Consider the following 17,033-nt stretch of genomic DNA (forward strand, 5'->3'; position numbering starts at 1 on the left):
GCCTTGGCAAACATGCATGGAATTGCCAGCCATAAGATAGGAAAGCCACTTTACACACAAGAGGTTGCAATCTATACCAATACTTTCCAAGCTGTTGTGATTTCATAGCATACAAAAGGGAGTGTTAAGGCCTACAAAATTAAGTATGCAAAGCAGCTATGGAGGAGCTTTAAGGCATGCTGAGAAAGTTAAAGCAATACAAATTAGAGTTTTGACTTTTTGTTATGTGCTATTTATGACAGATGGAATTGCTACACAAATAGAACAGGTCAGCCTAAATTCATCACCCAAATTAAAGTGACCCCTGAAACAACCTGAAAGCATCATTACACCTGCACTCAAGTGACAATGCTACAGTTATTGCCTACTGAATTTTCCAACTCAGTATAGAGACGGAGTGCAAAGGCACCTAGTCCTCCTTTGCTCCACTCAAGCCTGTGGGTGGGGTTCTGCCCTGTTCTTGGAAGAAGGGGGACAAGAATGTTCGCAGCAACACATTCTGCAGAGCTGGGATGGCAGAGTCTCATCCCCAAGAATGTGTAGAAAGGCAGTTTGGTTATCCCATCCAAAGGTGGTGTCTCATCTAGAGCATTCGCAGTTAGGAATGCAGGACTTTATAGGGTGCATACCCTATCAGAACCACTCCAATCTCCTTGAGCTTTGATGTGCTGTGATAAAAGCTTCACCCAGTGTTCTTGCAGATGTGCTTAGGAGCAGTTACTCTGATTGCACTGCTGAGGGAGCCAGTCTGACCCACAAGCAGGATAGAGTTATTTGGGAAACACTCCCTCCAAATGGAATTATAATTGTGAAAGGAGCAGAGGTGGGACCAATCCCTTTGCAGGTGGGAGTGTGCGCCTCTGGCATGATTTGGGTCTGTATGGCAGTAGTTTCTTAGTGATTCAGTCATGTTGATCAGCTTCTAAACAACTTCATACAAGATGAATCAGAGCAAGTGCCTGGGGAAATGTGCTATATGCTAAGTTGAGCTTTGAAAAGCATATAATAGAAAATAGTTACTCAATGCAGCTCCATTAGGATTTCACATGGAATGCTGTCCATTTTATTTACATTAAAATATGTTGGTTTGACACTGAACACAGACGTAACAAGGAATAAACTCGAGATCAGTCTTAACCTACATGCAAGGAGGACATCTGTGATTAAGGTGACTACCTTCCGAACGTCACTACAATAGAATTCCCAGCACAACAAAGAAAGGGTTTAGAAAAATAAGTGGCCAATTTTAATAGTTTAGCTTATATCTAGATAACACTTCTACTTATGTGTTGACTTTAGCAAATTTTCATTTATACCCACATCTTCCTCTACTTAAAGATGCAAAAATACAGATTTTTTTTTAAAGCATACGACATATTTCTAGCTTGTCCAGTAACATCTATGAAGATGTTACAAATGCTAAATACAATGCAAGCAGGCCTTACATTGCTTCACAAATCACACTTCAGGAACTATACAGCTTCACCAATGAAAGTTAAGTTTCCAATGAAGAATTACCTTTGTTACCATGACCATAAATGAAGTGATGTAGTTGGATACAACATGCTTGTTGTGCAGTCTCTGTAACAGCAGATATTGACTGGGCTTACTACGATTATATGAAAATATTACTAGATTCTAAAAGGAAGGGTTTTGTATGGAAAATTAATTTTCAACCCTCTTTAAATGAACAACAGGAATCATAGCTTCCCATGATTTCAGAAGGTGGTTTTGGAATCCCATCAATGGTGGGTTATAAGAACAGATTATCAAACACCTGCCAGGGATGGTCTAGCTTTACTTAGTCCTCCATTAGCGCTGGAGGACTCAACTAGAGAACCACTTAGTCCCTTCCAATCCTATGCATCTATGACACAGAATACACGCAGTTTGTTCAATGTTGCACTAGTATGCATTCAAGGAGGAGGAGGAGGTTGGACAGAGTATGAGGAGATTTAAGGGCAGCTGCCCTGAAGTTTAGGCTACTTGAACATGGTAGCTCTGTCTAAACCACACTCACACTAATAGAGAACAAGAAATAGAAATAATTTTCCTGTGTGCCTGATTTTCAGAGCCTAATGCTCCTGAAGTCCAAATGAGGGCTTTTAACTAGCAGAAGACAGTAACTGTCAATTTTGCTTAATGTTTAAAATTTCTACCCATTTCCAGAAGATGCCCAAGACTCTTCCTCACATGAGAAATACCTAAAGTGTTAAGAAGCCAGCTTTGAAATGAACTTCCTAACATTCCAGCTGGCAGACCCTCAATAGTCTTCTTCCCCAGAAGCCCAAGAAACTTAATATCAACATTCAGGAAAAGTCTGTCCAGTTCTAAGAAGCAATTTTCTTCGAGTAGAAAAAAATGTGCTATGCAAGCTGAAAGAGTGACAATTACTACACAAAGCATTATCCAGATTTCTCTTTGATTCATCTGGAGGAAAACTGCACATTTTAAAGAAAAAAGTTAAATTTTCAGTGAAAGAAATTCCTAAGTTAAATTATCGCTAACGGGCACTTTTTTTTAACTGGAGAGCACTGGCAAAATATACAACATGTTTCTCAATTTCGAAAACTAAGTTCTTCCCAACTATGCCTGCATTCGCTCATGTGGGGACACACAAAACTGTTAGGACTTGAAGGAACAAGGTAAAGGAGATAGGTACCAGAATTCAACCCTCAAGTTAAGGGCGCATCGGGCCTTTTCTAGATTGAGCATGTGTGATAGTCACCCCTGCAACTGAAATCTCTGGCCAAGATACACTGCTTTAGGAGTTGTGGGGATGGAATACCGTCCTTTCCAAGGCTATAGCTTGAGATAGAAGATGGTTGTAATATATTTTAAAAAGGATTTTCAACCTTTTCTTCCATTTGTGGACCACTAAAAAAAAATATTTAGAAATCTGAGACATTGTCCACAGGGCCCCCCCGCCTCCTCAAGGTTTGTGGACCAGTGTGAAAACCATGGTTCCAACAGATCTTAAACAAGCTTCACAGATATAAGGTTAATCTGAAACACAGGCCTCCTATATGCAAATGACTTGTATGAAGATGGCATGAAAAGATGTTTTTTATAAAAGTGTTTCCTGTTTTTTTTATTTTAAAATGGAGAATCAAGATTTCTGTACCCGGCTTCCTTATGAAAATTCAAAAAAAAAAAAAAAAGATAGCAATTGTTTAACTGCAATGGCAAGCTCTTACTTGGGGAATACTGGATTATATGGAATACTGATCTGGTATGCAACTCTTATGTTCTTATAATTGTAGGACTGCCAAATTAGATCAGATCTGGGCTCCATCTAGATCAGAATCCCATATCCAAGTGTCCAGATGCTTCAGAGAAAAATGTAAGAATCCCATAACAGGCTTCCTCATTTACACAGTCAAAACACAAGTCTAAGGATGTGTCTACACTGCACCCTTACCTCAAAATAAGCTATGCAATCGAATACCCCAAATCAAATACCTGGTATTCCAAAATAGGTCCACAGTGTAGACATAGCCTAAGGTATTAAATTTAAGTATGTCAATAGTTAGACGACTACGATTCACCAGAGCCAGCAAGGCGGTAGGTGGAGCAGGAGCTGGTGCCCGTGAAGAGAGGGCTTAAAAGCTGGCTCCCCACAGACACCAGAGCCACCTGCCCATCCCACTACCATGCTGCTGCCTCTGATAGAGAGGCAGCAGCACAGAGTGAGGCAGGCGGGAACTGATACGTGGGGAAGCTGGCTTTCAAGCCAGCTGCCCACGCATATTGGCTCCTGTGGACCCGCCTGCCCCCCACTTGCTGCCTCCTACAGAGGCAGCGGGGGGTGTGGTGGGCCTGGCAGGAGCCAGTGCTGGTGGAAGCGGACTTAAAAGCTGGTTCCCCCCAGCACCATCTCTGAAATGCCACCTATATCATAGGCAGCAGTGTGTGTGGGGGGGAGGGGGGAGGGGAGGGGGGGCTTCCCATGAACAGAGGCTGCTTCATGGTAGCAGCCCCTGTCCGCAGGGAGATTGGATCCTCAACGGACAGGGGCTGCTGCCACCCCACGCTGATGCCTCTGTATCAGAGGCAGCAGCGCAGGGTGTCAGGGAGCACACTGGCTGATGGCCTGCTCCTGGGGACTATTGAATAGTAGTGCAACTACTAAAGTTTCACTTAGTTACACGACTATTCAATTACACACTATCCAACATAATTAAATTGTTCCTTCAATTGTTGGCCTCTGAGGATAGAGCAAGAAGCAATGGGCTTAAACTGAGCAAGGGAGGTTTAGGTTGGACATTAGGAAAAAGTTCCTAACTGTCAGGTTAGTTAAACACTGGAATAAATTGCCCAGGGAGGCTGTAGAATCCTCATCTCTGGAGATATTTAAGAGTAGGTTAGATAAATGTCTATCAGGGATGGTCTAGACAATATTTGGTCCTGCCATGGGGGCAGGGGACTGGACTCTGACCTCTCGAGGTCCCTTCCAGTCCTAGTATTCTATGATTCATCACTTTAGTATATGCACTTCACAACTGTGAATATATTTATCTTCACACCCCTTTGTGCGTTAGGGGAAATGTTTGTATTTTCATTGTATAGAGTAGAAACTGAAGCCTAAAGGGACTATAGGATATTAGAGGTGTTAAGTTGTGGTTCTGACTAATTGTGTAGTCAAAACATTTTGTATGAAATAAACAATTAGTCGATAAGGACCATTCTGCACAGCCACAGCAGGGATAGCTTCAGGAATCCTCCTATTATTCACTCAAGTTGCGTGCAAAAAAAATTGCACAAATGGAAGTCAGCCACAGGAAAACAATTCTCCACTTTAAGTTGTTCCACTGTAAGCGCAAGTTTTTTGGAACATATCTTGGACTTATAACGAGGATGGCCTGTAGTGTAATGTAGACACTTAACTACAGTAATGGAAGAGGTTCTTTTATCACTGTTGTAAATCCGCCTCTCTGAAAGGGGGTAACCTGGTCAATGGAAGAATTCTTCCATGACCTAGCACTGTCAACACTGAGGCTTAGATCAGAATAATGACATATCTCAGGCGTCTGATTTTTTCATACCACTGAGTGACATAGTCTGCCTAACCTTCCAGTGTTGACTTAAATTACTTGCTCATGGTCATGCAGGAAATCTGTGGCAGAGCAGGAAATTAAATGTTGGTTTCCCTAGTCCCAGGCAAGCTCCCTAACTGGACCATTCTTCCTCTTTAGGCTCAAAACCATTAAAAAAAAAAAAACCTATAGAGGCTATCTTTAGAGCAGGCGATATCTATAGGAACCTCGCTCAACTTACAGATCAAATAAACTTGCTGTGCACTCTTTCACTCACAGAATTCAATGTTCAGGTCATTTCTCTTACAGATTTGAGAATTGGTTTATATTTGGTTATCCTTCTGAAGTGTTCTGCATCTTGTTGTTTACACCACTTGTTTAGTTTGTTTTCAAAAATTCATAAGCAGAATTTACTACTTTTAAGTCTAACAGCATGTTAGCTTATGGAAAAACATGGGGTTACACTGAAGATCTGTAGTAAGCTAACAAAGTGGTGGGGCAAACACTATATAATTATCACTTTAATAGGGTGATAGGCACTGAGTCAGTATCTTTAACAACATGTAGATGCACAAACACATCTGCCAAGTGATCAATTTGAAAAAAATATTCAGGCTTTTTGCCACTGAACTAATTTGTGTTATTTTTAATCCAAGCAAATACAACAGACAAAGATTGAAGCTAAAAACGTGCAAAGCAGTATCAGCACTTGACAGCCACAGCACCAAGATAGGAAGTTAGCCAGCAGACACTTTGCAGTCAAGCTAGGTTGCAAAGGACTTGAGTAACTGGGACAGAATAAAAAGAAAAATGTTTTTTAAAAGGCTGTAACCGGCTAACAACTTTGTTCCCATGGCTTGCCCCAAAGTTCTTCAGTCTTGCAACTTCCTATTCCAGATGCCTGGAGTGTACTGTGCCAGCTGCGTGAATTGGTTAGACAGCCATATAAAAGAATTTGTATTTGTGATACTGCATAGCAGGCTTTTCCTTGCATTATCCTGTTTATGTAAGTCAGGAGGCAGCTCTTTTCCTTAGCTCTTTTTTGAAGGGTGACCAGTTTTGAAGTTTCTTCACTTTCTGGTCAACTAAGACATGACAATCTTTCATTCTGCCCTGGAGCTCCAACTGTCCCTTATAAGCAGGAGTCACAATGTATTTGAAGTTTAACTGCGTACATGAAATCAGAGTTAAACTAGTAACTCTGGTGGTTCCAACAAACCCAACTTTTTGTTTATTAAGTTAAATGAACAGCATCTCCAAAGACTGGCTGATACCAGGGCTAAGTTGACCACTAATACTATATTTGAATATTTCTAGTATTTCCAACACCATAAGTTTTCTAACTTTCAAAAGGTCTGGGCTACAAACTTAGAATTAGTAGATGTCAGTCAAAGCCACATGAGAACACTCCGGCTGTGTCTACACTGGCCACATAACCCGTAATAGCTATGGAAATGAGAGAAGTCAGAATAGGGAAATGCGCGGGGGATTTAAATATCCCCCGCGGGATTTAAATAAACATGGCCGCCACTTTTTTCCGGCTTGGGGAAAAGCCGGAAAAGAGCGTCCAGACTGGCGCGATCCTCCGGATTAAAGCCCTATTCTGGAGGATCTCTTATTCCTACTTGCAAGTAGGAATAAGAGATCCTCCGGAATAGGGCTTTATTCTGGAGGATCGCGCCAGTCTGGACGCTCTTTTCCGGCTTTTCCCCAAGCCGGAAAAAAGCGGCGGCCATGTTTATTTAAATCCCCCGCGCATTTCCCTATTCTGACTTCTCTCATTTCCATAGCTATTACGGGTTATGTGGCCAGTGTAGACACAGCCTCCTAGATTAGACTCTTTTGTCTCATTTTGTTTGGGAAATCCTACTAAGGGATTGGATCAAGTTGAATTTGCCCATCCATATCTTGGGATTTGTCTTAAAGAAAAAACTTGTACCACTTAACTATGTCAGGATATTTGGAACATTACAACATGCCCTCGCCAAGTTCAGAGGCATTTGTAGCAGTATAAAGGTGCTTCCTGTCGGTATACATATTTCCATGCAGGAAGGGAAATAAAAGATGCCTTCAATCAGTAATGCTTGACCAGTATAACTATCAAATACTAGGGGTAGTTTTGGTATAACTGTATCGATTAAACATCACAGCCCTAAACAAACTAGTTATGCTGGTTCAATATCTGTGAGAACTCTCTCTCAGAGCAATATCTGTGTGTAGACCAAGTCCTTGGTTTAGTGAATGGCTTTTCTCTTGTAGTAAGATGGAAACTGAAGTAATTTCAGATCTCAAGCATTTTCCTAGCTTACATTCCACCTTGTATTAACCAACTATAGGTCAACAGTTTATCTCCCCACCTCAGATTAGAAAAAGGTGGCATATTAAAGTATCTGTTGTCTAGTCTTTTCTATTCTATTAGCTACTGCCTTTAGCATCCTATTAAAAAAAGTATATTTGGTTGCTTTACGGGTATAGGATGGTATCATTTGCATTCATGACAAGACATGGGATGAGATGTGAAATGGAGAGAGAGAACACAGCATTCCCCACTCCTACCATTGCCTGAACTATATCAGCATCAATTTCCATCAGGGAATCCACAGCATAAGCTAAAGCACTAATGCACTGGCATTACTGTTAGATACATCACTATATGTTGGATCAGAATTTCATAACAGCAAGCTACTATAGCTACCACAGAAGACATGGGGGGAGGCTTTGCTATTTTCTCCCTACAGACATTAAAGTCAATACCACTAAGGTACTACATATGCTAGTAGCCAAGCTGTTTTCCCAATACGAGTTCAGATGGGGCCTACAGTTGGCAACCAATTTAATCAACAGGTCCCAATGTCAAGCTCTTAGAAACACTATCCTACCCAAGCATAAGAAGAATTCTTCAAAGAAGAGCAGTCACTTTAACTCTGAGCTGAAAGGATTGTACTGGGACTTTTTAAACAGTTTTTCCCACTGATCAGGTTACCAGCATAAGACCTTGCACTAATACAGACAGAGCTAACATCTTTGTAAAAATGCTCTGATGGATAGGATCCCCATTGCATAGACTGGCAAACAAGGAGGGGAAGTGATTTGCCTGAAGCCCATATGGCAAATCAATAGCAGAGCTAGGGGTAGAACATAAGAGGCTCAGCCTTTTCTAACTATTAGCCCATGCTGCCTCCCCCAAAATAAAGAGGGGCTTATAGCAGGACAAGCAAAGCACATGGTTCTCCTCTGCATTCGTTGCCTGGCAGGACTGTGCTGAAGAAATGCACAGTTATTACAATGCCAATTCTCAATCAGCAGCTGGATGAAAAGAAAAGCCACAACACAGTAATAGCAACCAATCCTACATGTCAGTTAACTGCCTCCCTGGATTGTGGTATTCATCTGCAAAAAATTCAGCAAGAGACAAGACTATCAATAGTTTCACCGGAGCTTTCCATATGAACTGCACCAAACCTGTCTTGTTCTCCCAAATCTCTATTGCTTCAGGGTCACTATGTAATTTAGGAAATCCCACACATGCTCCTTAGCTTGTAGCTGTATATCCCTTCTGCAATTTGCTGTTAATAGCACTATCTAACTTCTGTATGAGGAAGAAAGAACATGTCTTTATCTTTCTTACACCAAGAGAAGAAGGTATTGGCTGCACCAGATCATTAGCTAACAGCTGCTGAGTGGTTCACATGGCGGGGAACTGTTTTGAAGTGATAGATTTTTAAGGGATAATTGTGGACAAGAGAAAGCCTTATGCCCCAGTTACAGCCTCTTTCTCAACATTTTTCTTTGATTAGTGTACAAGAAAATGATAGACTTGCCTTGAGAAGTCGTAAAGAGAGAGACAGGCTGAGAGGAAGAAACAAAGGAATCTGAAAGAAAATATACAGGATAAGAATTTGACAGTTATATACACTGTTTTGCAGTGAACCTCAAAAGCTGCAGAAAGGCCACAGAGCAAGAGGAAGAGCTTCTTGATTTATTTACTCACCTTGCTGCAACAGCTTTTTTTTTTTTTTAAACGAAGCAACTATGAATATTAAGCCAAGCAATCAGTTTCACCCTCACCTGCTTGAAAAGGATAGTGTGCATCTATTATACACCAGTTTAGAGATAGAATGGGGGGCAGTCAGTGCTTGTATGAATTCATTAGATTTTCATTAGGGTTTTGCAAGTGTCTGCAGTGCTAAGCGGACATCTTCTAAGCGCTGGTAACTGCATCAGCTACACCCATCTAATAAATAGGTTTCCAGTGTTGCCACAATAGACTGTTAATACGAGCAACACCAATGCCAAAAAGCCATATATTAACATATATGTTAATATGTGGGGCTACTGATGCTTCCCTTTTTCAAAGTTTGATTCCCACTTGTCTTAGCTAGAAACTACACATTTCTCCACCCACCACAATATAAAATAAGTTCACTCTAAGGCTGCATGGGAGGTGTACTTTAGCTCCACTCTTCACATACAACTACAAAGACAGAACCACCTCTGGAAACTGCACAGACCACTTTCCTTAGAGATGGCTGTCTATTCTAGCATCTTCTAACAGATATTTAAACTCAGATAAGGGCTATACAAATTAAAACAAAAGACACTTTAATTCTGGACTTCCTAAAAAAGAGAAACAGAAGTTCTATATTACTTCATTTCATGTATGCACTTTATCTCCAAACCAAACACTCACCGTTACATCACTGTCCCAAAATGCACTGTTCTTATTTTAAGAGATATCTAAATAAAACTGTCTAGAAACCAAGGGGATTTATTCTCCTGCAACAGCGTAAAGGAAGTTGTTGGCCTCTGTGGGATTTTTGTCTCTCACATGGATGTGAAACTAAGGCCTTTCAAATTTAAACTGATCTTACCATATAAAGGATGAATTCAGTCTCTACATACGTAACTTCAGAAGTTTATTTTTCATATACATGGTACATCAAGCACTGGAGGCAGTATAGTGGATTTAGCATGGGACCAGGAATCCACTGTATGTGTTATGATTAACTTCCTCTGTGATCTAAAGCAAATGATACAGCCTTAGTTTCCCACCTCTAAAGCTTTAACCCTGAGATACAAAACTAGGCAGTAGCATACATGGGACTAGATTGTATTCCCTCTTTCTTTTTTTTCCTCTCAGAACCAGTTTATCCAACTCTTCAAGTGTCTTATTTACCTTTGGCTATAATCCTGTGGAAATAGAACGAGAGCAAGTTCTGGAACTTCAGGAACACAGTTGCAAATTTTTTGTCAAGAATTCCACTGGGTCTACACAATGGGAGGAATCTACCATCTCATTTTCCCCATTCAAAGCTCCCTTCTTAACAGCAGATTTTAACATAAGAACTATTTATCTATTGCTTGCGTAAACAAAAGTAGCTGTTCATAGTTATTAGTCAGTTATGATCAGGGTGAGAGGTCTGCACAGAGTCTTCCAATTGACAAAAGCATACTGTATGGCTTCAGATTGCATTCTTCAGCCCTAGCTCTGTGCAGCTGAACAGAGATCCAATGGAGGAATTATGAAGATTTTTTTCACCTTCAAATCCTATACCTGGATTCATTGCACTTTTCAAATTCCAGATGCTCTACCAAAGAACCTATTTAATGTCTTTAACTGTAGGAATATCCTTTAAGTAAACATTTTGATTCTCACTTTGTAAGAAGCTTGAAAAGCCTTCTCTCAAACCAGTTACAAGCCTGAAATTTTAGTGGTTTGAAACTCAAGCTTAATTTCTGACAAAAAATATACGGCCAATAGCTATAGGATTTTATAACTTCGAAGCACTAAAGGTATTTCCCACCTGGCTGTATCACCTCTCAAAATGCCAGAAAGCATTCCAAAACAATTGGCTCCATCCAGAAGAGATATACCTTAGCATATGAATCCCTGAACAAGCCCTTTACTGATGCCTAAGATTTTCAAAAGTCACTAACGATTGTGGACATCTCAGTTTTTGGTTAACCAGTTTGACACTTTAAAAGGGGACTTACTCAATAAGCACCTGCACTCCTCATAGCGAGATGCTTTAATCAGTGACTCAAGGTGGCACCCAAAAGTTTCAAAACCTCTGGTTCCCCGTGAAACTGTTGGCCTAGTGCTGCTTCTACTTATCTTGTGCATCTCCCTGCACTTTCATGTGACAAGTAATCAACAGGTTTTAAGAGAAAATGTTCCAGTGAATTAGTGCATCCTCTACTCCAGGGATGGGGAACCTCAGGCTCAGCATTGGGGAGCCCACACTGGTGCTCCTGCAGGGCTGGAGCACACAAAGTCTACTAGCCTGGGATTTCCTAGGTCCTGGTGTGCAAGGGGAATGTAGGGACTGTCTCTCAGTCAGGGGCTTCTCACTTTGACTCTTACTTGTGTGCAGCCCGACTGATTTTTCTGTGGGTCAGCAGCTCCCAACCCAAAAAGGTTCCCCACCCCTGCTCTATTTCACTAGAAAGCCTGGAGCTGTGGTGTCTCAATGTTTTTGGTCTGAATGGAGACTTTAGGTGCTATGTTAGCCTAACAAAATATTAAACACAGTCTAGGGAGATAAAACTCGACTCAGCAGTATCTGATCCCCTCTAATGATGGGCTGGAGAATAGTTTGTGCTGGGAAAAAGCTTCTCGTTTAGGAGCCATGATTGGGTGGAAAGGAGGACGAGAGCTCTCTTCAGCAGGACACCTGTGAAGACAATCTAAGCACATGGATTAGTATGGAGGCCATAAGGGCAGGCTGCTGGCATGGTGATAAATCTGGTTTAGAGCATATAATGCTGGGAGTTACACTCGCATTCAGACAGATTAAGTGACCCATAGACCATGTGTTCCATGTGTATAATGAGAGGCCTGTAGATTTAGATCCAGAGCTTTAACACTGGAGATATAGTAGTATTCTTAAAATATGTGAAGAAATATCTAACAGATGAAGCACAGCAAATTAACAAGGATTGGTACGGGTCTACCGAGACTTAGCAGGATCCAGTAAAATAAAGTATTCTTACGTCAGGAGACCCAAGCTTTTCTTCTGCTTCTCAACAACTTGTTAAAGGCCATCAGAGCACATCACAACTTGTGTGACTCAGTTGTTTAATTTATAGTACTTAATGCAACTTAGCTGAGTGCTAAGTGTTACTGTCGTGCAGTTCTGCGTTCCAGTGGCCAGATGCTGCTTTTTATCTAACAGGAATACATTATATTATACAAGAAACACTTGTATATCTATAAACACAGTACAGCACAATATAACTAAGCAGTGTGATCATTATCTACCTAGTCAAAAATGATGCTACTGTTTTCTGTAAAGAACTTGTGATCTGTATATCATCTTTCAGCCTCTCTAAACAAATTAAAGATCTTCTTTTCTGATCTGAAAGAATTTACTTCTCTTTATTGCTTTGCATATAATATTACTACACTATATTTCCCCCCATCATCAAGCTGGTAATTTTAAAGTAAATACTGATAAGCCTGTGACCTTAGCTGCTATAAAACCAAACCAATTACTTGAAAACTTACAGCTAGACAATAGCCTGTTGGATTCTGTAAGCAAAAGAGAAGCTTATTGATTAGACAAAGCCATTTTGGCTTGCAGAGTTGGAAAGGGCTTTCAATTCATAACATACAGTTTTAGATAGTTGCATCAGGTTGGTTTTATTGTTTAAAAATAAGTCACGCTTTAGCTTCAGAACTTCATTCTCAAATACACAGCCCCTGGTATTTTATGTGTGTCGAGACTCCATTTTTCATTAGAAATTAGTGCTGGTTTCACAGCCCAGACACAGATGTCCTCCATATTTATCATAAAGCAAGTACAGCATAGATAGCAGCAGCACACATTTCCCCAATGTTATCCTATCACTGACGAGATGAGAAGACCAACTGCAGAGATTGAAGGGGGCAGATGTACCCTTCTATGAAGTTTCATATTTAGCCATTGTTAGCTAAGACATTCTCTACTAGCTAACACCCCATTGAATCAAATCATTGATCAGAGAGTTGCCAGTTACTGTGGCACCCAATCGCCAGCACACTGCTCATGCTAGCACATCCTTTCCTCCCCCATCAATGGACATGTGGAACTAGAATCCTGCCTGGCATATTTCTTTGCTACTAAATACAATGTACACCCAACATGAGAAGGTAGACTGTCAACTTTGCCTTTCTGTGATATGGGAGCAAATACACAAGAAGGAACACTGAAATAGCAGACATGCTTGCTGACAGACTTGTCACTAACCTCACATTTGTGAAGCATTTGACTAAATAAAGTTATTGTTAAACTTGAGTTGAGCTATGTCAGAAGTTCAATTTCAGATCACAGAATTGTTGTTTGTCACAACTGCATCTGCACCATTGTATCCCATCAGGCACTGAAATAATATATATAATTCAAATGATTTTACCTGTTATTTTTATGAAGAGCCACAAAGCCAGGTAGTAGTAATAACTATGGATGAGAAGGGACAACTGCATTTTTTTTTGGGGGGGGGGGGGGGGAGAGAGGAGGATGGGACTTTTTGTGTCAGGGCTGTTGACACACAGAAAAATTAGTCAGGGGCTGCACACAAATGAGAAGCCAAAACAAAAAAAAACAATCAACCAAAAACCCATGACAACCACCCTCACTGATGTGGCCCCTAACTGAAAAAGAGAAAGGCACTCCCCATATTCCCTTCATATGCCAGAGCCTAATGGGCCTCAGGCAAGATTTTATGGGCTCCAGTCCCACAGTAGCGGCAGGCTGCCCAGTGCTTGGGAGAGCCCTGAGCCTCGGGGACTGGATACAGGCAAGCTGGGGGCTGGTTCCCCACCCCTGCTTAGTTGCAGTCAAACACCTCATTAGCTATTTAAAATAAAACTTTCTGGGGCTCAGAGAAGCTTTCAGGAATACAAAATGCTGTTAGTCACTTAAAAGGTTAGCTTAATGGGTGATGCTTACAGGGTAATGGTTAACCGGTACCCAGGGAGCAGCCCCCCCACCCTGCACAGGGCCAGAAGCAACAGCAGCTTCACTTTAACTGGTTAACTAATTAAATGGGATTTTACATCTCTACACACATGTGGATGTGCAGATCATTTCTGGAGATGTAGATACAAATTTTGCATCCACGTAGGGCTCTAGATATAAATTTCAAAAATATTATGCCTATTAGACCAAAAGGCTGGTTAAAACCTTAACCATGTAGGCTTGATCACTTTTGTAAGCCATCCCTGAGATTTTCCATTAGTTAAAGGACTTGTTTTTGCACTGGATCTCCATAGTCAAGAGCAGTTGGGAAAGAGTAGCTTCAGAAGGTGGCATGAAATACCTTACAAAGGTGATGTGTAAATGAACAAATAATGAAAAATTACTTCAGTTCATAAATGAAGTAGTGAGACTGTTCTTAAACCATCACAAGTGTTTTCATCCACTCATTTCAGGTACTCTATCCACTTACTCTTCTATCTTGCTACATGCCACTAGGATTTTCACTTCCTGAAGCCAGCAAACTGGCTTAAGGACATTTAGACAATTTTCACTTTATTTTGAGCAGGGTGACTCTCAACCCATATCATGCAAACATCTAGGAGTAAAGCCCAGATGCTTTCTTCTTAAGAGAATCATGCAACGTTTTGCTTTTTCTAGCTACAAAAGAGTAGTAATGTGTGGGTCTGTCTGGTAACAGTGCCAGCAGTTACAGTCTCATATGGACAGTGGATGTGTTTTTTCCATTGTTTGAGAGAAAATGAAAGTTCAGGAACAATATAAGAAGCCTGTAGCCAGTGCGTGCAAATGTTCCTACTGCGTTCCCACATTGGCAATATTGCAATTACAATATCCCTGTAGCCCAACATGTCTGTTCATGTCACTGCCAAGCTCTGAAACACTTCACTGAAGCAACAAGCAGTTATGCTGACTACTAGCTATGTAGGTAGCTTCCCCAACACTGCTCAGGACAGCATCCTGATGATCCATAGCAACACTGTAGTTGATTTGGTTAAAAAAAAAAAAAAAGAAGAGTGTTCTGCCCCCTCTTCAGCTGACACTTCCATAATTAAGAACAGAACAGAGTTAAAAGTTGCTGAAAAGTCTATGGTCAAAATCTGCACATTTTTCAATCTCATGTTTCCCCCATAGGAAGTCTGATCACTGGAGGAAAGAAGCTACTATTGTTTGAAGTAAATATCCCGTATCTTTCAAACAAGGATTCATAATGCTTTAAGGCACAAAACCATCCTAAGGAAGACAAAAAAAATATCATGGGGGAAGTTGAGACACAGCAAGATGAAGTGTCTTGTCATAGTGACTCCATGACAGAGGTTGGAAACAAGGAGTTTCTACACCCAAGCCCCTGCACTAGTGACTAGACAAACCTCAACCTGCCTGCCTTTTAAGAACCAAAGAATGACGAAGCTGATTTCCTAATGGTAAAAACTAATGTATCTATTAAGGATGTGAACAACTAATGGTTAACCAGTAAGCATCATCCTTACTGCATAACAGTTAACCGGTTCCCTGGGAGCAACCTACCGTGGGGCAGAGGGCTGCTCCAGTGCTAGCAGCAGGAGCCCCAGTGTGAGGGCTGGGAGCCAGCATCAGCAGTCTTAGCTCCAGCATGGAGGCCAAGAGCCAGTGGGGGCCGAGAACTGGAGCCCCACAGGCTGTGGGCCACTTCAGCTGGGCTAGGCAGCCCCCTATCCAGGATTCTGCTTAGACAATTAACCACTTAAACATTAGGCTTATCAGTTAAACGTTAGGGATTTTACATCCCAGTATCTATAAACCATCTTGTTAGTCTTTAAAGTGCTACATTGTCCTGCATTTTGCTTCAACTACCCCAGACTAACACGGCTACATTTCTATCACTATTCTATAAACAGGGTCAGTGATTAGCCTTAACTGGATTATGACTTGTATTAGGGATGTAAAAAGTGGGTTAAAACAGTCACTGTGTAACTGATGAAAATCTTTGTGGTTACATGAGCTGTGGGCTCTGCAGTATAAAGCTTATTTAAGTTTTATACTGCAGAGCCCACAGCAAAGCATCTGAGAGTGGAGCCGCCTGCCCCTTCCAGCTCTGCTCTGCTCCCAGGGAGAGGGCTTCAGAATTTAACCAACAAGTTGATGCTTATCAGTTAAACTCTGAAGCCACTTTCCTGGCAGCAGGGCACCTTCAGAGCTTAACCGATAATATTAACCAATAAGCATAAGGTTATCAGTTAACCCATTAAACTTTAACATCCCTAATTTGTATTCCAGTAGCAGAGAAGTGTGAGATGATCTCAGGATCCCATGTACAATGCTTAGCATAAAAAAAAAAAAAATCTTTGCCCCAGAGAGCTTTATCTAGGTGAACAAAACAGGAAGGAAAAACTGAGGCATGGAGTGGAAGAGATCTTGTTTAAAGTCACAGCAGGTCACTGGCAGAGCTGGGAATAAAACCCAGGATTCCAGAGTCCCAGTCCAATGCACTACATAGCTTGCAACAGAAACTCTACATACCAGGACTTTTCTGGAACACTGAATGCTCCATGGTATCTTCTTCAAGTTAAGTGGGGAAAGGTGGGCCAGGGCAACAATTTTTAGAGTGAAGAAACCAAATCTTGAAATGAAATGTTAAACAAATGGGCAGGGTAGCTTGGTAATCATGCTGCATCATTTAAAAAAAGTGTATTAAAGTTATCTTACAGGCTGAGGGACAGAGATAAGGCAAGGCCGCAAAATACAAGGTTCTAGTGGTAACTAAGCATTTTAAAAATCATTTTTGTTGTACGACATGTGATCCAGAGGAGTGGTTTGTAACCAGTAATAAAATCTTAATTAACTTCTTCACTATGATTAAGTCAGAAGAAGTCTACATGTTTAAAGAGTTACTGTATAAAATTAGTAGTGTTAAGCTCTCTAAGCATGCACAAAGTCTGACTTTTTGGAAATATTGAGGACTAATGGCTCTCATTGACTCCAGTTTGAATGACTATGCAGCATCTCAAACTGAGGCACAAGTCATTATGCATAAGCAGTTCAC

The 17,033-nt window shown here is 41.0% G+C and overlaps 1 protein-coding gene across 1 annotated transcript in view; it reads right to left on the reverse strand.

Moving 5' to 3' along the window:
* Positions 1-17,033, reverse strand: part of RTN3 (reticulon 3) — a 37,550-nt gene that overhangs the window by 17,565 nt on the left and 2,952 nt on the right. Inside the window, exon 2 of the mRNA XM_075939108.1 lies at positions 8,858-8,908. Coding sequence (XP_075795223.1) covers positions 8,858-8,908 — 51 coding nt within the window. The remainder of the gene's footprint in view (positions 1-8,857; positions 8,909-17,033) is intronic.

Source organism: Pelodiscus sinensis, chromosome 11, assembly GCF_049634645.1.
Source record: "Pelodiscus sinensis isolate JC-2024 chromosome 11, ASM4963464v1, whole genome shotgun sequence".
Classification (NCBI taxonomy): domain Eukaryota; kingdom Metazoa; phylum Chordata; order Testudines; family Trionychidae; genus Pelodiscus; species Pelodiscus sinensis.